Source organism: Salvelinus sp. IW2-2015, linkage group LG28, assembly GCF_002910315.2.
Source record: "Salvelinus sp. IW2-2015 linkage group LG28, ASM291031v2, whole genome shotgun sequence".
Lineage (NCBI taxonomy): Eukaryota > Metazoa > Chordata > Actinopteri > Salmoniformes > Salmonidae > Salvelinus > Salvelinus sp. IW2-2015.
Window position 1 is genome coordinate 14758962 of NC_036868.1, and position 23089 is coordinate 14782050.

Genomic DNA, 23089 nt, shown 5'->3' on the forward strand with positions numbered 1-23089 from the left:
CTAGACACCAAGCCAACTACAGAACAGACAACACCAGCAACTACAGAATAGACACCACAGCGCAACTACAGGAACAGAAAAACCACCCAGCCCACTACAGAATAGACACCAAGCCAACTACAGAACAGACAACACCCAGCCACACACAGAATAGACACACAAGCCACCACCACAGAATCAACCAACTACCAGCCCAGCCCACAGAATAGACAACACCCAGCCCACCACAGAATAGACAACACCAGCCCACCACAGAATAGACAACACCCAGCCACCACAGAATAGACAACACCCAGCCCACCACAGAAATAGACAACACCCAGCCCCACCACAGATAGGACAACACCCCAGCCCACACAGAATAGACAACACCCAGCCCACCCATACAGAATAAAAGATGGTGCGAATAAAGATGGCGCCGGAGAACAAGGCTGACGTTTTAAGTATTCCTAACTAATTTTAATTTTATTTGGTTTTCTTTGCGCTATATTGTAACTTATTTTTTTACTTTATCTTGTACATAATGTTAATGCTCCATCGCTTATTGACTGAAAAAGCTTCTGGACATTAGAACTGCGATTATCTCACCACGGACAGGCAGAATCCTTTTTTCCTTTAACAATACCGACGAGCATGACATGAATGATATACTGCTTTCCGAGGAACAGCCCAGATCCCTGTCATTTGCATGAAGAGAAGGCGGAGAAAAATGGTCCAGAGGGCGGGCCTGCCTTCCGAGAGTTCGTAGGCCGATCGAAATAAGCACCACTTCCTTTCATTCTGCTAGCAAACGCAGAAGATTAAAACTACCAACGGGACATCAGAAACTGTAATATCTTATGCTTCACGGAATAGTGGCTGATGACAACATTATCAACATACAGCTGGCTGGTTATACGCTGTACCGGCAGGATAGAACAGGCGCATCTGGTAACAAGTGACAGTGAACTATGTATTTGTGTAAATAACAACTGGTGCAATGCTCTTCTGGCTGAATCATTTAGCGATATCGAGGTTCATCCAGGGGTTGAAAGTATCTCGAGGTTTGCTCGCCTGAGGTTGAGTATCTCATGATAAGCTGTAGACACACTATTTACAAGAGAGTTTTCATCCTGTATTTTTTGTAGCTGGTGTGGAGCCGTTTGAGAGCTTCAAATTCCTGTGGTGTCCACATCACCAACAAACTAACATGGTTCAAGCACACCAAGACAGCCTGAAGAGGGCGAGACAAAACCTATTCCCCCTCACTGAGACTGAAAAGTTTTGGCATGTGGTTTTTCAGGATCCTCAAAAGGTTCTACAGCTGCACCATCGAGAGCATCCTGACGGTTGCATCACTGCCTGGTAACTGGCAGAGCTGCTCGGCCTAACTACCGCAACACACGACAGAGCGGTAATGCGGAACGGCCCAGTACATCATGGGGCCAGAGCTACTCTGCCTCTATATCAGGCGGTGTCAGAGGAAGGCCCTAAAAATTGTCATAGAACTGTTCTCTCTGATACCGCACAGCAAGCGGAACCGGAACGCCAAGTCTAGGTCCAAGAGTTTCTAAACAGCTTCTACCTCCCAAGCATAAGAATCTGAACATCAAATTAAATGGACATGCAGACTATTTGCATTGCCCCCCCCCCCTTTTTGTTACCAAACCGTTGCTTACTAAGAGGTCGACCGATTATGATTTTTTAACGCCGATACCGATACCGATTATTGGAGGACCAAAAAAAGCCGATACCGATTTAATCTGCCGATTTTTTAAAATGTATTTGTAATAATAGACAATTACAAAATACAACAATACTGAATGAACACTTATTTAACTTAATAATGAATACATCAATAAAAATACATTAGCCTCAAAATAAATAATGAAACATGTAATTTGTTTAAATAATGCAAAAAACAAGAGTGTTGGAGAAAGAAAGTAAAAGTGCCACATAGTTGCCATGTATGAAACTAACGTTTTATTCCTTGCTCAGAACATGAGAGAACATATGAAAGCTAGGTGGTCCTTTTAACATGAGTCTTCAATTATCTCCAGGTAAGGAAGTTTTAGGATTTAGTTATTATAGGAATTATAGGAACTTTTCTCTCTATAACGATTTGTATTTACATATACCTTTGACTATTGGATGTTCATTATAGGCACTTGTTAGTTTGCCAGTGGTCAACCAGTAAGCTTCCATCCCTCTCCTCAGCTCTACCTGGGCCGAACGCAGGAAACACATCGACAACAGGCCACCCTCGAAGGCAGCGTTACCATGCAGAGCAAGGGGAAACAACTACTCCAAGTCTCAAGAGCGAGTGACGTTTTGAAACGCTATTAGGCGCGCACCCGCTAACTAGCTAAGCCATTTCAACATCGGTAACACCCAGCCTAATCTCGGGAGTTGATAGGCTGTAATTCATAACAGGCAGACTCGCTGGCAAAACGCACGAAAGTGCTGTTTGAATGAATGCTTACGAGCCTGCTGGTGCCCACCATCGCTCAGTATCAGACTGCTCTATCAAATCATAGACTTATTATAACTAATAACAACACCAGAAATATGAGCTTAGGTCATTAATATGGTCGAATCCGGAAACTATCATTTCGAAAACAAAACATTTATTCTTTCAGTGAAATACGGAAGCCGTTCGATTTATCTAACGGGTGGCATGCAGTCTAAATATTCCCTGTTACATTGCACAACCTTCAATGTTATGTCATAATGTACGTAAAATTCTGGTAAATTAGTTCGCAATGAGCAAGGCGGCCCAAACTGTTGCATATACCCTGACTCTGCGTGCATGAACGCAAGAGAAGTGACACCAATTCACCTGGTTAATATTGCCTGCTAACCTGGATTTCCTTAGCTAAATCTGCAGGTTTAAAATATATACTTCTGTGTATTGGATTTTAAAGAAAGGCATTGATGTTTATGGTAGGTACACGATTGGAGCAATGACAGTGCTTTTTCGTGAATGCGCACTGCATCGATTATATGCAACGCAGGACACGCTAGATAAACTAGTAATATCATCAACGCATGTGTAGTTATAACTAGTGATTATGATTGATTCATTGATTGTTTTTTATAAGATAAGTTTAATGCTAGCTAGCAACTTACCTTGGCTTCTTACTGCATTCGCGTAACAGGCGGGCTCCTCGTAGAGGCAGGTGGTTAGAGCGTTGGACTAGTTAACCGTAAGGTTGCAAGATTGAATCCTGAGCTGACAAGGTAAAAATATGTCTTTCTGGCCTTGAACAAGGCAGTTAACCCACCGTTCCTAGCCATCATTGAAAATAAGAATGTGTTCTTAACTGCCTAGTTAAGTAAAGGTGTAAAAAAAATATAATATGGAAATCTGCGTCAAAATTACCGATTTCCGATTGTTATGAAAACTTGAAATCGCCTAATTAATCGGCCATTCCGATTAACGGTTGACCTCTAGTTGCTACTCTCTGTTGTTATCAAACTGTGCTAGTTCAACTCTACCTACATGTACAATATTACCGCAACTAACCGGTGTCCCCGCACATTGACTCTGTACCGGTACCCCCCTGTATATAGTCTCGCTATTGTTATTTTTACTGCTGGCTCTTTATTACTTGTAACTTTTATTTCTTATTCAAGTAAGTAGCATTTCACTGTAAGGTCTCCACTATGTGTATGCCGGCGCATGATGACTAAAAATATTTGATTTGAATAATAGCAACACTGCACGCACATAACCAAACTAGCCCACCACAGAAAGCAAACTTAACCACGATAACACCACAGCCCCACTACAGAAATAAGACAACACCCAGCCACCACAGCCCATACAGAACCGACAAAAGCCAGCCAACAGCTACAGAGGAAAGATAGTAGAGAGAATACGACCAGTAATGACAGATGACAAGAGCCCTTGGTCTGGACGCACTCATAGCTTTCCTTGTTTCAACAACCTCTCACTGAAGATATTTCACAACTTACTCCGGAAAAACAGGTGGTTCCCTTTCCATGCTAGTATTGTAGTCCATTGAGAATTACCTTGTATTTGATATTAAAAACCGGGTGGGTCTAGAGACTCTAAAATGTATTTCCTTTCAAAGAAAGGTTTCTTGGAGAGTGGGCTTAACTCTAATGATAAAGCCAGAGAGAAGTGACAGAGTGATAGAGTAGAGTGCTGCCCTGGAGTATTTCTTGTCTCCCTGTCTGACTGCTGCTTCCTTCGCTGAGAGGAAGACCCAAGGAGAATACCAATGATTCTACTACCCATCATATACCTTCATCGCCATGAGACTTGTTTCATCTCTCTCATCTTCAACTTGCATCTCCTGCAAAGTTCTTTGTCTATAAGTGAGTTCATTTCCAGCTTTTCTATCTCAGCTTTATCATTTACGTGTGTAGTGAGAAGGATCGCTCTGGCGCTGAAAGCACCTGCTGAGCAGAGCTCTGGATAACTGAGGATCCGAGCTCTGCGCTGGAAAGCACCTGCTGAGCAGAGCTCTGGAAACTTGAAGGATCGCTCTTGCGCTGAAGACCTGCTGGCAGAGCTCTGGATAACTGAAGGAGTCGCTCATCGCTGAAAAGCACCTGCGAGCAGGCTCTGGATAATGAAGGATCGCTCTGCGCTGAAACACCTGCTGAGCAGAGCTTCTGGATAATGAAGGAACGCTGGGCGCTTGAAGCACCTGCTGAGCAGAGCGCTGGATAACTGAAGTGATCAGCTCTGCGCTGAAAGCACCTGCTGAGCAGAGCTCTGGCGATAACGAAGGATCGCTCTGCGCTTTGAAGCACCTGCTGAGCAGAGCTCTGGAACTGAGGATCGCTCTGCGCTGAAGCACGCTGGCTGAGCAGAGGCTCTGGATAACTGAAGGCTCGCTCTGCGCTTGAAACACCTGCTGAGCAGAGCTCGTGGATAACTGAAGATCAGCTCTGCGCTTTGAAAGCACCCTGTGCTTGAGCAGGACTGGAGAACTGAAGGATCGCTTCTGCGCTGGAAAGCACCTGCTGAGCAGGCCCTCTGGATAACTAAGGACTCGCTCTGCCGCGGGAAAGCACTGCTGATTTCTGGCCTCTGATAACTGAAGGATCGCTCCTGCGCTGAAACAGGCAACCTGCTGAAGCAAGCTCTTGGATAACTGGAAGGATCGCTCTGCGCACTGAAAGCACCCGCTGAGCAGAGCTCTGGATAACTGCATAGAGGCGCCTTTTTACCTCCTGATCCAGTCTTTTTAACGGCACTGCCTAACACATCTATGGGTTACATCTACTGAACCATTTCATCCACAACAGAGGAGATTTTCAACTATCAGGGACATCACGTTTCTGCCACTGTAGCTTTTATTCAACATTAACCAATAGATTAATTTACGTTCATAAACCACTGTGGGAAGGAAAAATCCAGTCTCACAAGTCAATGCTATTTAGGCAGCGCACATTCGTCCCATTTTAAACAACCTCAATATCTACAAATCGACCGAGCGGCGCCAACTCGATGAGCAGCAGTGGATGGGAGGGAGGGCATTAGCAGGCTTCAGAGATCTGTTTAGAGTTACTCTCCATCTTTTGTACACAAACCTCTGACTGCTGATGACATGTCTGAGGCGCTGCTGATAAACATTTCTATAACTACACAAAACTAAAAACTGAAAAAAGATAATATGCGGTTGCGTATGGCATTTGAGGTGAATTAATTGAATATGTTGGACAGAGGGGACCACTGTCCACAAAGGGGCGACATGAGTATTGTCTATTCTGTAGTGGGCTGGGTGTTGTCTGTTCTGTAGTTGGCTTGGTGTCTATTCTGTAGTGGGCTGGGCTGTGCTGGGCTGGCTGCTGGGTGTTGACTGCTGTGTCTGTCCTTGTGATGCTCTGAGATTCTCCTCTTCAGTCCAGCCCCCTCTCCTCTCCTCTCCTCTTCTCTCATCTCTTCTCCTCTTCTCTTACCTCCTCTGCTCTTCTCTCCTCTCCTCTATTATTCTTTAACAAAGCTCTTCGTTCTACAGTGTGTAATCAGCTGTGAAACCCATGCATAGGCTGTGATCCCTACAGGGGCTCAATCAACACAGTTGTAATTGTTTTGATCAGCACTGAAACAGAAAGCCTACCAACAGGTAATTTGTGCCCTCCCAGAGGACTTAGTGAAGTCTACAGGCTTTAGTCTGAATAGTTAAGCAGAGTGGTGTTTCTCTGTGTTGAGGAATGATGTTAATTACGTGGCCTGTGGTGAAGGATGGGCTGTTAACCAGGGCTGCTTGGAAGCCACTGTGTGAGAATGGTGTACTCAGAAAGTTGACGCCTGTCTGGCTGACTGATCGACTGACTGGGTGCGCTGGGTGTTGAAAGCCTGGGCTCTGTGCTCCCCCTCTCCCTGGAAGACAGAATGCTATTGATCGGAGCAGCAGGGGAGGGAGTAGGTGTGCTGTCCAGGGTACTGAGGAAGTAGTCTTAGATACACACATTCCAGCATACACACATTCCAGCATACACACATACCAGCATACACACATACCAGCATACACACACACGAACACGCTTACACCGCCTGCATTGTTGGACTGGTTTGATGTTGAGATGAGTTCTTGCTCTCGCTCTCTCTGGCAGAGGGAGTTGGGGGGATGGGGATCAATGGGAAAGGATGGTGAGCAGGAAATGCACTCTGAGGGAGGGAATGGGGTGAGAGAAGCACAGGCAGGAGAAGTGCTTTCAGGGCTTCAAGTCAAGCAGAATATTGAACACCGAAGACATTCGAGGAGAAATAGGAAACCTTTGTTACTTTGGAGAGAGCTTATTTATGAAGGTCTAACCCATAAGCCTCTTTTTAGAAATACCTCTTCTCTTTGATCTCTGGACTGAAAAGTATTTTTGTCAGAGGGAAGGTGTGTTGTGTGTGTGTGTGTGTGTGTGTGTGTGTGTGTGTTGTGTGTGTGTGTGTGTGGTGTTGTGTGTGTGTGTGTGTGTGTGTGTGTGTGTGTGTGATGATAGCAGTGACAGGGGAAGTGCTATGCTGTGTGTTGGAGCAGGGCTGAGCTGACGGGACACCACCACCACAAAGCAGGATTAAAAGAGATGACTGGCTGACTGAGACTATCCTGCTTGCTTCACACTTCAAACCTTCTCTCTTCTCTCTCCCTCTCTACTCACTTTCTATCTGCCCCTGCCTCTCTTTATTCACTCCGTCGTCTCTATTGGCCTCTGATTAAACTCAACTTGTTTGTTTTACAAAACACTTTTTCTGTATCAACTCACCTTCACGTCTGTGAGCTAATAGGTGGTCAGATGTACTGAAGCCTGCCACCCTCAGGTCGGTGTAAGGTGTGTGCGTGTATGGGCGTGTATGGGCATGTGTGTCAGAAAATCCTGCATCTTTGCTCTCCTTAGCACAAGGACAAGACCACTATGCTGATGAGAACCTATGGGGAGTCAGTCTACGTGACACATTGAAAGTACTACACCCAGACTGTGACACTAAAGGATGCCCCAGACTTTACATGAGCAAATGATTTTGTAAATGTCCCCCATTTATCTTTAATCAGTCAAATGTATTTTATAAAGGCCTTTTTAACATCTGCATTGTCACAAAGGCTTTTACAAATACCGGGCCTAAACCCAAAGAGCAAGCAATGCAGATGTAGAAGCACGGTGGTTAGGACAAAGTCTTACCTCTGCTCTGTGTGTGTGAGGAGGATCCATTAGGAAGTTATTGAGTGGGTCTGAGGTGTCCAGTACTGTAATCACTTCAATAGGAAGTTATTGAGTGGGTCTGAGGTATTCCAGTACTTAATCACTTCAATAGGAAGTTATTGAGTGGGTCTGAGGTGTCAGTACTATAATACTTCAATAGGAAGTTATTGAGTGGGTCTGAGGTGTCCAGTACTGTAATCACTTCAATAGAAGTTATTGAGTGGGTCTGAGGTGTCCAGTACTATAATCACTTCAATAGGAAGTTATTGAGTGGGTCTGAGTGTCCAGTACTGTAATCACTTCAATAGGAAGTTATTGAGTGGGTCTGAGGTGTCCAGTACTGTATACTTCAATAGGAAGTTATTGAGTGGTCTGAGGTGTCCAGTACTGTAATCACTTCAATAGGAAGTTTTGAGTGGGTCTGAGGTGTCCGTACTTAATCACTTCAATATGGAAGTTATTGAGTGGGTCTGAGGTGTCAGTACTATAATCACTTCATATGAAGTTATTGAGTGGGTCTGAGTTCCAGTACTGAATCACTTCAATAGAAGTTATTGAGTGGTCTGAGGTGTCCAGTACTGTAATCACTTCAATAGAAGGATTGAGGGGTCTGAGGTGTCCAGTACTGTAATCACTTCAATAGGAAGTTATTGAGTGGGTCTGAGTGTCCAGTACTGTAATCACTTTCAATAGGAATATTGAGTGGGTCTGAGGTGTCCAATACTATAATCACTTCAATAGAAGTTATTGAGTGGGTCTGAGGTGTCCAGTACTTAATCACTTCAATAGGAAGTTATTGAGGGGTCTGAGGTGTCCAGTACTGTAATCACTTCAATATGAAGTTATTGATGGGTCTGAGGTGTCCAGTACTTAATACTTCAATAGGAAGTTATTGAGTGGGTCTGAGGTTCCAGTACTTTAATCACTTCAATAGGAGTTATTGAGTGGTCTGAGTGTCCAGTACTGTAATCACTTCAATAGGAAGTTATTGAGTGGGTCTGAGGTGTCCAGTACTATAATCACTTCAATAGGAAGTATTGAGTGGGTCTGAGGTGTCCAGTACTGTAATCACTTCAATAGGAAGTTATTTGAGTGGGTCTGAGGTGCCAGTACTATAATCACTTCAATTGAAGTTATTGAGTGGGTCTGAGGTGTCCAGTACTGTAATCACTTCAATAGGAAGTATATTGAGTGGGTCTGAGGTGTCCAGTACTGTAATCACTTCATAGGAAAGTTATGAGTGGGTCTGAGGTGTTCCAGTACTTAATCACTTCAATAGGAGTATTGAGTGGTCTGACGGTGTCCAGTAACTATAAATCAACTTTCATAGGAAGTTATTGTGTGGGTCCTGATAGCTGCCATACAGTGTCTCATCAGCCTGAATGGACTGCGGGTCTTACTTTGTTTGGCTTCTTGTCTTTTACTGCACTAAATGATGACACTACATTTGTCTTGTCTTGTCTCTGTCTTTCAGTCCTGCGGCTCTGGATCGAAAGCCTGCAGAACTCAGCACTTTGACTGACGGCTACCAGATCCGCATCTGAGACTCCTTGGAACTGGACAACATTCTCCTGGTCTCCACTGTGACCACCCGGTCCGCCTCACACACCCTCAAATATATTTACCAGACATTGTGTATATCATAATTATAAAGTATTTAAAGGGTTTTTCCAGCCTCTTCTGTAGGGTGAAGATGATGACATTATGCTCAGTGCTAAACTGGAGGTTGACATCCAGTAGGAACAAATACATTGAATATATCAAAGGTATATATTTCCTGTCCTTCATGACCAGACGAACAAAAGCCTGAACAAGAGGTGTGTTTCATTATACACCTCCACACATGCATTAGCCACATTATACATTTTCATACATATCTATTATGTTTTTAATAAAGGCCTGATGCCTAAATTGCATGAAGACATCATATCAAGAYCTCTCATGCGTTTAGAGAGGTACATATGTTGGATTCTCTACATCGTTTTTTAAATCTGTTTTTGTATAGCCTGTGTGCTTTTGTGTAGGAGAGCAACAGTCACATTTCATTTACTTTTACAATATGAAGATTCATTTTTAAAAAACTGAGAGTCTGTGGGTTACAAAAATAGCCGGCAGTATGCTGATATCATGTAAAAAGGATCAAATAGTGTGACTGATCATCTATTTTTTTCTCTCAATATAATTAATCTATAGACTGAACGGTTGTAATGCCTAAGCCTGTAGAGGATGTTAAGTAGTTATCTGCTGGGCTGAGCTGWGATGATGTGGGAAGTGAAAGGGTGAGGGGAGAAAGAGAGAGAAGAGTTGGAGGAAACAGGAGGTACTGTAGGCTTGAGGTGAGGGGAACAGAGAGGGGCCAAAGACCAGGGCAGTCAAGCAGAGAGCCTGCTGCGTACTCTGCTAAACCCCAGCCCTGACACTGACTCCCTCTATTAGCTCTCGGTTAGATTATCCCCCCTGTCTCTATAGGCCCTCCTCTCTCACAGATACAGTACTGGGCCCGGTTTCCCAAAGGCATTTTAAGGCTAAGTTCAACGTTAGAACCATCGCTTAAGATGCTTTTGGGAAACCTGGCCCAGATCAATTCATCTTTTAAGGAAATCAAAGCTTGTGACAATGATGCTTTGGAGCTTAGCCAGAACATTACCTTTTTAATCCCAAGAGAATTTGACCGTGACGTTGTGTTGATTCAAATGTCAAATCTGTTACACCTCAGCATACAGACAGACGTATACGAAAACATGTATGGTAATGTTATGTAGCTCCTAACCTGAGGCCTTTCTGAATCCTATCTCAGAATCTTGAAGTTAAGAATGCAAATACTGAACTGAACACCACAAGACAGACACATCAGTCAAATCAAGGCTTCTATGTCATCTCAACTGCCCTGATGCGGTGTTTAAGATTGTTTCCATTGTTTTTGTAGTATTCAAAAGTCATCAGATATCCAGGAGGGTGCCAACTGAACAATGTCACATTTTATAGCTTTTGGTTAAACAAGCTATGCACATCAAACAGAAATGATAGATCATTGTATGTCTTCCTCAATCTAAATAGTTTCGAGATTGCAGCAGAATTGAAATCCAGTCTCATTTTCTTGAATCCTGAACGAACTGAGAACATATCAGTTCTTGTGTTTCTAATGAACATTTTTTATTCTAACGATCAAATTGTGAATGGTGCTGCTAGTCTGACAGTATACCATCAAGGCCAAAACTATTGGTACCAGCCGTCTGAAAGACTATAAGCACTAAATAACCAGCTTAATATACATGGCCAAAAGTATATGTATTGGTGAATTYGGCTGTTTCAGTCACACCCGTTGCTGACAGGTGTATAAAATCGAGCACACGGCCAAGCAATCTCCATAGACAAACATTGGCAGTAGAATGGCCAATACTGAAGAGCTCAGTGACTTTCAATGTGGCACTGTCATAGGATGCCACCTTTCCAACAAGACAGTTTGTCAAATTTCTGCCGTGCAAGTGCTGCCCCGGTCAACTGTAAGTGCTGTTATTGTGAAGTGGAAATGTGCTGAAGCGCGTAGCACGTGAAATCGTCTGTCCTCGGTTGCAACACTCACTACCGAGTTCCAAACTGACTCTGGAAGAGGCATACAGTATACAATGACATTCTAGACACTTCTGTGCTTCCAACTTTGTGGCAACAGTTTGGGGAAGCCCCTTTCCTGTTTCAGCATGACAAAGCACGAAGCGAGGTCCATACAGAAATAGTTTGTCGGTGTGGAAGAACTTGACTGGCCTACACAGAGCCCTGACCTCAACCCCATCGAACACCTTGTGGATGAATTGGAACGCCGAYTGCGAGCCAGGCCTAATCGCCCAACATCAGTGCCGACCTCACTGCTCTTGTGGCTGAATGGAAGCAAGTCCCCACAGCAATGTTCCAACATCTGACAGAAAGCGTTCCCAGAAGAGGCTGTTATAGCAACAAAGGGGGACCAACTTCATAGTAATCGCCGTGATTTTGGAATGAGATGTTTGACGAGCAGGTATCCACATACTTTTGGCCATGTAGTGTATGACTTTGGTTTTACAATCCTCTATAGAAGCACAATGTGCTTCACTTTTACACAATACAATCGTTTGTCTAATCTATACAGGCTAGGTTTAACATTCTTACTGTTAAACACTGCCGTAAAAAAAAAAAAAAGACAGCTCTTTTCAATATGCATTGCGGAAGTTCAGCTTTACAGYGTGGTGATTGCCTTTAAATTTCAATGTCAGCTTTAATGGAGACTGCATTTACCGTACCCACTGCATATACAGTATAACGCTTCAGCTTTCCAGATTGAATAGAACCCTTACTGGGAGGAAAGACCGCTTTCACTGCTGCAAATCTGGGAACTGAAAGATAATACTCTAAGTGATGTAACTTAAATAGAATTGTGCTCTTAACTGTTTAGTGTTGAGCTAAATTGTGTTGTGGATGAGTTCTATTGGTGATTCTTCGCTGGTTCTTGAACAAATCTGTTACTGAGTGCAGTGTTTAATCGTGCTGGTTGTTGTTTTTATGACGTGGTGAAAACACTTTGTTGTGATGATGATGATGATGATGATGATATATTCTTTGGACGAGGTGTGAAGAAGCACACCACATTGTAGCAGTATCATTTTTCAAAGGTCTTGCTATGTTTGTGCTATTGACCACTGAATAGTGGTTAAAGAAAAACAGTACCACTCATGACTGTAGATTTTTTTTAATCCATTTTGTATTTACCAAATGGTGTGTTTTAAAAAATATAAATACAGAATCAAGTTATCTGAATAACTGCACAATATGAGTAACCGAAACCAGCTACCACCACTATAATATACCACCACCTACTGCATTTAGTGGTTGATAACTTGAAAGGCAATGATGTGTTGAGTTACTAAGAGTTACTGAATATTTAGCTGTTTTCAAAGCATGATGTGGACTGTGGAACTCAACCTTTGCGTCACTGTAATTCAGCTTTTTAGATGAGGCTGCTGTTTCTGTATTAACGTGCATTTCACGAGGAGTGCTCTCTTGGCCTCTTCTCGCAAATGGGAATGTACTAGAACTCTGGGTGTTAAGAGTGTTCTCTTTTATACTCATGCCACTGGTGCTACCAGTTGGCTGGTATTATTCTSATATCTTTCTGGAAAGGGCTGCTCTATTTGTCCCATTGGCTGAAAAGGAAAAGTATTGATGGTAGATCAATAGCAGAACAAATGGTAGCATTTCTTACAGAACCACTATTCTATTGAAATGAGACTTTAGAATCCGTCCCTGGTTTTCTCCATGTATGATGATGACAGGGTGATTTTTGTATTTTGACCGCTGGTGGAAGATAATGTACTCCCAACTCCTACTGTTACACKGATCAGTTGACAATGGTTTTTATCAACTCTACCATGTGTTGTAATAAAAAAATGATTTATGTTTTTATTCTGTCTTTGCTGTAATTTCTTACTCAACAGGTAGGACAGATAATAGGTCATGAAATCATGTGAAATACATATCTTCATGGGCACAGGCAGAATGGATGTACAAATATGGTATTCAATCAAATCATTCCAGATTTGAATATATCACACTAGACCAGGTAGATTTGACCCCATCGGAGTAAATATAAATGACAAAATGTCATAACATTCCCTAGTAGGCTATGGTCTTACTAGTTCTTTGGGATAGTGCTGTACTGATATCGCTCTATATATAGTCCGGTACAGGATTCCATGTCTCTATTAATCTGTTTTACAGCAGCTGTGACATGCAACGACACAGAGAGCAGATTTATACTGAACAAAAATATAAACGCAACATGCAACAATTTAAAAAATATTACTTGGTTACAGTTCATATGAGGAAATCAGTCAATTGAAATAAATTCATTAGGCCCTAATCTATGGATTTCACATGACTGGGAATATAGATATGCATCTGTTGGTCAAAGATATCTTACAAAAAATGGGCCTCTGGATCTCTTCACGGTATTTCCATGCATTCAAATTGCCATCAATAAAATGCAATTGTGTTTGTTGTCTGTAGCGTATTCCTGCCCATACAATAACTCCACCGCCACCATGGGTCACTGTTCACATGATGCCATACATGTGGTCTGCGGTTGTGAGGATGGTTGGACGTACTGCCAAATTCTCTAAAATGACATTGGAGGCGGTTTATGGTAGAGAAATTAACATTAAATTATCTGGCAATAGCTCTGTTAGACATTCCTGTGTAACAGTTTAACTTTAGTCCGTCCCTCGCCCCGACCCGGGCGCGAACCAGGGACCCTCTGCACACATCAACAACAGTCACCCACGAAGCATCGTTACCCAGCGCTCCACAAAAGCCGCGGTTCTTGCAGAGCAAGGGGAACCACTACTTCAAGGTCTCAAAGCGAGTGACGTCACCGATTGAAACACTATTAGCGCGCACCACCGCTAACTAGCTAGCCATTTCACATCGGTTACACTCACCCCCCTTTCGACCTCCTCCTTTTCCGCAGCAACCAGTGATCCGGGTCACGGCACCAATGTAACAGTTTAACTTTAGTCCGTCCCCTCGCCCCGACCCGGGCGCGAACCAGGGACCCTCTGCACACATCAACAACAGTCACCCACGAAGCATCGTTACCCATCGTTCCACAAAAGCCACGGCCCTAGCAGAGCAAGGGGAACCACTACTTCAAGGTCTCAAAGCGAGTGACGTCACCGATTGAAACGCTATTAGCGCGCACCACCAATAACTAGCTAGCCATTTCACATCGGTTACCCCTGCAGTCAGCATGCCAATTGCAGGCTCCCTCATAACTTGAGACATCTGTGGCATTGTGTTGTGTGACAAAACTTTTAGTGGCCTTTTATTGTCCTCAGCACAAGGTGCACATGTGTAATGATCATGCTGTTTAATCAGCTTCTTGATATGGCACACCTGTCAGGTGGATGGATTATCTTGGCGAAGGAGAAATGCTCACTAACAGGGATGTAAACACATTTGTCCACAAAGTAAGCTTTTTGTGCGTATGGAAAATTTCTGGGATCTTTTATTTCAGCTCATGAAACATGGGAGCAACACTTTACATGTTGCGTTTATATTTTTGTTCAGTGTATAAAATTAATCCCTCATTTCTCATCTCTCAAGCAGCTCGGGGAATGCCTCCCTCTCTCTAAACTCAGAAAATAAACTGTGGTAGATTTCAATACGTTCTCACCTTGTTTACTATCCCTCATTCCAACTGATCTAAATGACACAATAGGCAATAACTAACAGGAAATTAGGGTAAATGACAAGAGCTAAGGAAAGGAAGCATCTTCAAAGTATTGGGATTCATCCCATGTCTAAGCAAGAAGAGTCATCCCCAATGAGGCTGGATCTCACCAACCATCAAATGATAAGCCTGTAAACGCTCTCATCCCAGAAAGCAGCAGTAGCAGCAGAGACTTTGCAGATGTCAGCAGAACATCACTTAACTCTAAGACCAGAGACTTGAGTCCTAATGGCTTTCATTCACACCATCAGACAGACATGTCAGCCAGGAGTAGGTGGTGAGGATCCAAATGAAATTAGGACTTTTGGCACACAAAAAAAGACAAAAGTCAAGAACAGCATCATTTTAGAGATTCAAATGTAAAATGAGTCAAAGGAGATGCAATAAATCAAGTCCAGAGAATGTATTTGAAAGGACTTGTGTTTGAAGGGGCTCATCTTTTTTTTTTACACTCGTTGGCATGTCACTGGCAAGGCATCATAGGCTAATTCAATTTGGCTTCAGACTTTATCATATTTTATCTAGAATGTGGGCAATGTCTAAACAGAAGCAGGGCCAATTAGTGAAACAAGACTAACCACTTGATATTCACTACATCTAATTCAATGGTCTTCACAGCAGCGGTTTGTGTGCTTGAGAATGTCTGTTTATAGCACTAATGTTGCCATTATATAAGGCAACCAAAATAATACAGACATCAGAGAGCTGCTTCTATGCCTATAAGGAATTCCAAATTCAATGTCCTTAAACTCTGACTTAGTTTCAGTCTAAAGAAAAAGATTGATGTGCAATATTGGGAACAGACTTGAGGATTCTGCAGTGTGGTCTTAGCGAATTGTGTAGAATATTAAAAACACGAATACATGTTGAGAGAAGTTGTCTGTCAGGGACTGACTCCAATGATTCCTCATCTAAAGGCAGAGATGGCTGTTCTTATCAATGAGCTGTTCACACTCCCAAGGTTCTGCACCCTGGGTTCACCTTCATTCCTCTTCAGGGGCCTCATTTATCAAAGGTGTGTGCGCACAAAAAAAGTGTGCCTATCTCTAAGCAAATCTCAAACCATGAAGGTTGATCAACTGTATTGCAAGCAAATACGCTTATTGTTCGTTTGAGGGAAATGGGAGGTGTTTGAGCCACACCTCTACAGAAATGTGATCAAATTTGCCATTGTGCTTTCTTTTAGGAACTATTAAGGCCCAATTACATCTCCAAATCACAGCAAATTAGGGCGCTTTTCTTAGCATAAAAGATGAATGGTGTGCGTTGTCCGGGCGGGGTTGTATCGTTCACGACTGCACAAATAGAATAGGGCTGTGATTTATCAATGAAGACATGCGTAAATGTTGCAAATCCCAGAATCTCCATGTACCCCAGAATTGAGTATGAAATTGACACACGGTTGATAAATGAGGCCCCAAGTGAGAAAGATAAATTTTCTCTGATCATCTCTCCGTGCTTCTATATCTGCATCGCTTGCCGTTTGGGGTTTTAGGCTGGGTTTCTGTACAGCACTTTGTGACATCGGGTGATGTAAGAAGGGCTTCATAAATACATTTGATTGATTCTCTGTCCACCAGTGTGCCTTCATCTCTGAGAGGTACTGTTCATACAACCCCTGGAACTCATTCAATGTAATGTGACATTATTACAGAGAGCTGAACAGGTACAGTGTGTCTTTAATTGCAGGTCTATTATTGCGTTACATGCGGTACAATAGCTGTGACGGACATAGCCTTCATTTTCAATACTAACATTATTTGATTTTATTAGGATCTCCTTTAGCCCAAGGGCTAGTCTTCCAATAGTACTTAAGAAATGTAAAAAAAAAACATCCAGAAATTAGAAAAACAAAAGCAAAGTAAAAGCACAAAGATCCACATTCCTATTACGGGTTACACCCCCCAGCCGTGTGCATATATGAATTGAAATACAACATAGCATACAGTATTACAATAACCTTAGACCGACTCTAGTTGTTCAAGATATTTTATGAATGAATCTCTTAAAACAACTATTTGGTAATTTAAAAAAAACTTTCTGCCAAGGAGTTCCAGGACTTCACTGCTCTGAAACTAAAAGCTATTTTGCCCTGCTCTAATTTGGGTTTTGGTGGTCTTGGTTCCGCTCCATGTGTTTACGTCTTTGACCATATCCATATAGTGGTTGGTCTACCAGTGGTGAATTTCATGAAAAAGGCTCTTACATTACTCCAGACGACAGAGCAGTAGTTCATTTGACAATGGATGATTTTTTAMATTTAACCAGGCAAGTCAGTTAAGAACAAATTCTTATTTACAATGACGGCCTACCCCGGGCCAAACCCTAACAACGTGGGCCATTTGTGCACCGCACTATGGTACTCACAATCACGGCCGGTTGTGAACCAGGGTCTGTAGTGACGCCTCAAGCACATGCAGTGCCTTAGACCGCTGCTCCACTCGGGAGCCCGATGATGGCTTGTGAGATTTATTTGAGAATTTGCTCTGGCATATATTTTGCAATCCTTCTGAGATTACAGTAAGTGCCGATGATTTTGTTGCAGAGCTGTGAAATGCGTGATGACAGAGACTGTTGTCTAACAGTACACTTAACAGCCTAGTCTATAAAACCTCTTCTATGGTGTCCCACCAGCTGCAAGGAGGGTAATTTCTTCCTTCTCTTTGTATATATTAATACTTCCTTGGTAAGTACTTTGCATTCATTTGTGCCAATTATCAAACCCAATAGTACTGTATGTGTATGACATAATTAAGATATATATATTTTTATATTTCAGTATTTTTCCTCAGCAGCACTGTTTGAAAGGAATTTATCAACATTTATAAAAATCATTCAAATCTAAAAATGTCTATTTTCATATCTTCAACCAATGTAAAAATAACACCAAAAAGTTAAAATGTGTAAACATCTTGATGCAGTAGCCTAGATCTACACACTAGAGTCAGGCCACTGCAAAGCTCCAAATTCATCAATAATGTCTTTGAAATGAAAGTTCATCATCTACCAGTGTCAGTACCTTTCCAACATTTCCTGGGGATATGAGATCATGAGAGACAAAAGCCATAGTGAGCTTGTGTACAATTGGTGTTTGGCTGCTGGTGAGCGGTATGGATGGATTTATGGGTCTCTCCAGGTCTTTGACCCCCAGTTCTGTCCAAGGCGCTAACCCCTGAAACCTAACATCCAGTCTCAGGGGCAGAGGCGGAAGCAGGCCAGTATGGGCAGGTGGTCGGAGGAGTTGTGCTCATTGGGCAGCCCGTTGACGGCCTCCAGGTCTGTCTGTCCCACCAGGGCCAGTCTGGCCAGCAGCTGCAGCCCTTGTCTTGGCAATGGACCCTCTGGGAGGAAGACAACAGACATGGCTAAAGGGATACTTAGCATGATAGCAGATAGCGCGATGACTGGAAGTCTATGGGTAACACTAGTTAGTTTTGTAAGCTAATGCTAACTAACTTCCTTCATACTGGAGACATAAAAATGGTATCCACTAGTTCATCTGACGATGGGGAAGTAGATAAAGTAAAGGGCCTCTTTGCCAAAATCCCCAAGTATCCCTTAAATTCCCTGAGTTTTTCCAGATGCGATCTTGATCAGGGAAAATGTAGTCATAGTTCCATAATGCTGCCTGGAAGTCTCACTCCACAGCCCACTGCACTGCAGCATCTACAGAAGTCACATTGCAGGACCGATCTTATTATAAACAATATTGATTATCAGATGCCACCCTGCTCCAAGATCCGTGTAACAATCAATCAACAAATCCTATGTGTTGTATATAGTGTGTGTGATATGTGGTATACTGTGTGTACCTGGCTGAGTGGAAATGTCTCCAGTTCCTGCAGAGTAGAAGATGTAGTCCACAGTGATGGCTGTCCTGGAGTGACAGGTGGTGATCTCAGGCCTGCTGTCCTCTGTCAGGTAGTGGGAGTAAGCTGACGTCAGCCTCAGACTGTGCTCTATACTGGGTCTGGACATGGGGAGGGGGAGAGACACTGTCACACAGGGCACTGGCGTCACTTCAACTGCTAATTAAGACAGACAGTTGCTGTTTGAAGTTCAGACTACACTGGACAAACAACAAATCATCCAGAGAGACTTGTCACTTCTCCCTATGAGCAGTTCCACTTGCTTCAAATTAACATTCTAGGGGAATGATGTAGCTAACTGCTGTCTCCTCCATTCTCCAAGGCATGCAAACGAGAGAGCGAGAGAAGGGAGGGAGAGACAGAGGTGAAAAAATAAATAAATCAGCCTCGGCTGTCAGATGTGCAGACGCCAGTCAAAACAGATTACAGTGCTGTTGAGCAGCAGAGACTCAACTGTTTGAAAAGCATTAATATTGAAGGCTGTTAGAGGAACTCCTGGTGTAGCACCTCTGACAGGATCAGATCTTACAGTTACGTGACAGAATTAAGAACTAACTGACTGTAAAACAGCAGAGACTGGAGAGATCAAACTGTCTCAACTAAATGATTATTTAACCCTGGAATCCAACCGGAGCTAACTGACCTGTTCATAGCTGCCATAGGTTGTGCTGCAAAGTCCTGCACAGACAGGTTGGTGATTCCCCCGTCAACATCTGGGAGGAAAGAAGAGTATTAACGTCATATGCAGATCAGAAGAAAGAAAGGTGCATTTCCTCAGTGTTGGTAACGGCCAGAGGCTCTTCACTGAGCCAGTGTGGTGGATGGACTGTAATAGGTCACCTGTAGGGGCAGTCGCATACTGACACTGCTGGGTGACACCCAGGCTAAGGGGCCAAATGGGCACGGTCAGGATCCGCTGGCCTCTGGGATTCTCCTCCTGCCCTGACACCTGCACACACACTGTTGCTTTAAGATAGTGTCACACCGTTTTGTCTAGCGCAGTAAATCAACTCAATATCAATAAAAATCACACCGAACGGGCATTCAACCCAGGTTGAAAATGAATGAGAAATACTAGAGCATGATGACTGACAGAGAAGAGCTCAAGGAACATTTCAAAGCAGCTCACATTTTACAGCAGCTCTCTCTGAACATTATGTTCCCTCTGCAGTAATCAGCTTCAGCCACAGAGCTTATTATCTCACTGCAGAAAGTGACAGAAAGAGGCTGGGTGTGTAGATGATGGCCCTCACCTTGCCTATGGGAATACCGTCGTACTCCAGCCTGCTCTCCCTAACAAAGCTGTACAGGGGAGACCAGGGCACAGAGTTAAAGTCCCCACAGAGCACGATGGGACAGGAGCTGCCGTCAGGGAGGCGGGACACTGTACTGATCTCTGCCAGCAGCATGGCCAACTGGGCCAGCTTAATGTCCCCGCGCCGGGGGTTGTACAGGAGGTGTGTATTGGCCACACAAACGCAGTCCTCCGGCCTGGAGGATCCCGTGGGGCGCAGTAACAGCACCAGGCCCACGTTATCCCGGTCTAGCAGGGGGATACCCCGGCGGAAGTACTCCACTGGGTGACTGGACAGCAGGGAGAAGCGGTCCTTCTTATAGACCACGGCACAGCCGTCAGGCTTCCTGCCTGTCCTCCTCTTGTACTCACACTGGTAACCTGGGGAAAGAAATGGGAAATAAATCACTATATCAAAGAAAATAGGCTACATTTCTCAAACTATGATGAAAAATGTAGATTTCAATGTTTTTTAATTATTGAAAGAGGAAATATGTTTTGGAATACCTGAAGCGCTCGTGCTACTTAATTTTCTTCAGGAAAACCAAGTGGTTTGAGAAAATATTAATTATCTATGCATGTGGCTCCCTCTAGTGGTCATATTATATATCACTTGCAGTTTGCGTTGTATTATTTTGACAGGCTTTCAMATTTCTATAGGCAGAGCTACAGCTCAAAAGAATAGACTTAGTAAACAAAACAATATGGGCAACACCGAGTACAAAACRGCAAGGGACCAACAGGGGGCATTACCTAATGCTTCTAGAGAGGGTTTGATCTGTTTTTCATAGTGGTCCTCTTGAACCTCCTGCAGACACATTATCTATAGAGACAAAGTTTGACTTCATTCCACAGTACACATCTAACATTAAAACAATCAGTGTCATCACTACTTTGACTTGCTCTAAGGGATACAGACTTAAACTAGTCAAAACAGGGCCCCTATGTTGTGTTTTCTGTTCCTTCTGATGATAATCAATGTTGGTAAATCTGAATCGATCACAAGCTAATAGATCATGTAAATGGTGGGAGATACTTTCTTGTACCATCAGTAATGATTCATAAACCATTCACTTACATCTGCCATCAGTAATGATTCATAAACCATTCACTTACATCTGCGTTGTGCTCTTTGAGCTCTTCCAGGATGTTGGAGAGCCTGTGATTCCAGTTGAGGATGGAGGAGTTACAGTGTTTGTACAGGTAGTTATTGTCATGTAGTAGGTCCTGGGAGAGGATGTTATATGACATCACAGAGAACTCAAAGGGTGGTTCTCGCCTCCCACCACCAGACTGGGGTCTGGACTTATAGCAGTGTGAAAAGTCCTCCCATTGTCTCTTCAGCTCTGGAAAGGCACAAACAAAACAATACGGTTAGAAAGTTAAGGACACTGCTTGACAGGGCCCATATTGGACTAAACCTAATCCACCTCAGGTTCATTCCAGATCAAAGAATAACGGTGTTCTCAAGAAAAGCGGCAGTTTTTGAAACTGAAGTATTACCCAATGCCTGTCTTGGTGGACTTGTCCCAGGAGGCGGTGGTTTCCCGTCTTTGAACCAGTAGTTGGGGCTGGTTGTGGCACTGCGAGCCTGTCTTGGTGCGTACTCTCGTTTGGGGGAGCCCTTGGATCTATCCCCTGGAGCCCTCTCCTCTGAACTCCTCCTCCGCTTGTATGGAGGCTCCTTGTCTGAACGCTCCATCAGTCCAAGGTGGAAGTGTCGATGAGGAAAGCCGTGAAAAGGAAACCCTGGTGGGAGGTGTTGTTTGGACTGTAGTCTTGCCCAGTTGGTGTTGTGGGTATCTTGAGGTTGGAAGGCCCCTGAGAGGTGCCTGGTGGGATGGGAGAGTTGAGGTGAAGGGGGCACACCCGGCCGACATGGATAACTGGGGAAATGTACGTTCCTCCAGCCGCCCAATGGGGCCTGAGTTGGGGGCAACCAGTGAGAGCCAAACGCGGTCAGGTGTCGAGAAAACATGGGTTGACTGCGGGAGAGAAATTATATGCACTCAGATCAAGCAAGTAGCAACGCATAGCTGGGGGGGATGCGTTCTCTTTACAAAAGCATATCCTGTCATTCAATAGCACAAGGATTTGCATAGGCTAACGAACTACCTGTGTTAGTGATTATGACCACCAACCATATTAGCTGGCTAAGCTAGGTAACTAGCTAGCATAATCACAATAGCTAGMTGTTTAGTTGTCTGAAATGAACGTTACAACTTACTTTCGGTCAGCGTTTGGATAGACATGGTTTAGGTTTTGATGTCGAGACATTAAATATTATCGGCAAACATCACAGTGTATTCTACAACACAGCGAACAAGTGTTTCTGCCCAAAACAGATCTGAATCTAGTCCTTCAGCGAATTTCAGTAAGCCATTTTCGTGTCCTCAAATTATGACGTGTGTAAACATGACACAGTAATAAAGCGCTCCGTTCATTGTCATGGGATATGTAGTGTTTTCCATCATGAATCTCCAACCCAACATAATAAAATGTACCGGAAAAAACTACATCTACCATTATGTTCCAATACGATGCAGACAAAAATGTCATAACGGAGGACATCGAAAACTCTACAAATGTCACTTTCAAATTGTAAAGAATTCAGTAGACTATACAATTGTATTATTGGACAGATTTCAGAGCAAATAATCGTAATTGATTAGCAAAATATGCTCGACAAAGACTAGTTTATTTAGAAAATGTCTTACCCAAATAAAAATGGCACTAGATAGCTATTGCTAACATTACACCGGCCGGTATATCTGATAGCGTGACATAACATACCTGCGAATGATCGTTTACCCATAGAAGTTAGCCAGGCATTTTCCTTTGAGTGAGTGGTTATTAGGCTATTTATTCTCAAATCCTTCCCTTTAAGCCGTGTTGCGGTCAACACCTCTTGACGTTCGTCTCTCTTTGTAAATACATTGATATGCGGTACATTGTGGTCTATTGCTCACTGGGCTGATGTGTCGTTGCACCGCACTGGAAGATGCTGGTAATGCC

The 23089-nt window shown here is 43.3% G+C and overlaps 2 protein-coding genes across 5 annotated transcripts in view; one reads left to right on the top strand and one right to left on the bottom strand.

The window, feature by feature from the left end:
* vash2 (vasohibin 2) overlaps positions 1-13086 on the top strand; it is a 61427-nt gene extending 48341 nt beyond the window's left edge. For all 3 annotated transcript variants that reach the window (XR_011474332.1, XM_023974170.3, XM_070435710.1), the window contains one exon: positions 9128-13086. Coding sequence is in view for 2 of the 3 variants with exons in the window: in XM_023974170.3 (XP_023829938.1) it covers positions 9128-9197 (70 nt within the window). In the remaining variant the exon portion in view is untranslated. The remainder of the gene's footprint in view (positions 1-9127) is intronic.
* Positions 13087-16570: 3484 nt separating this feature from the next.
* On the bottom strand, positions 16571-23089 carry angel2 (angel homolog 2 (Drosophila)). 2 transcript variants are annotated; one of them, XM_023974180.2, is made up of 9 exons: positions 22868-23089; positions 21578-22059; positions 21191-21420; positions 20828-20897; positions 20034-20455; positions 19621-19729; positions 19424-19493; positions 18724-18881; positions 16571-18252 (listed from the first exon to the last, which is right to left on the bottom strand). In XM_023974180.2, exons 2-9 carry the CDS (start codon positions 22050-22052, stop codon positions 18104-18106), a joined length of 1683 nt encoding a protein of 560 aa, XP_023829948.1. In that variant the 5' UTR covers positions 22053-22059; positions 22868-23089; the 3' UTR covers positions 16571-18103. The 2 variants fall into 2 exon arrangements, with proteins under 2 accessions (XP_023829948.1, XP_023829947.1); XM_023974179.2 differs by lacking the exon at positions 22868-23089 and adding an exon at positions 22302-22489.

Bases quoted from the DNA above. Each gene is read 5' to 3' on its own strand.
- angel2 (XM_023974179.2), bottom strand. From the start codon at position 22,351: ATGTCTCGACATCAAAACCTAAACCATGTCTATCCAAACGCTGACCGA. The intron at 20,898-21,190 runs GTAAGTGAATGG...TTGTCTCTATAG, and splicing joins TCAAAGAGCACAACGCAGAT to ATAATGTGTCTGCAGGAGGT. The intron at 20,456-20,827 runs GTAATGCCCCCT...TTCTTTCCCCAG, and splicing joins ACCCTCTCTAGAAGCATTAG to GTTACCAGTGTGAGTACAAG.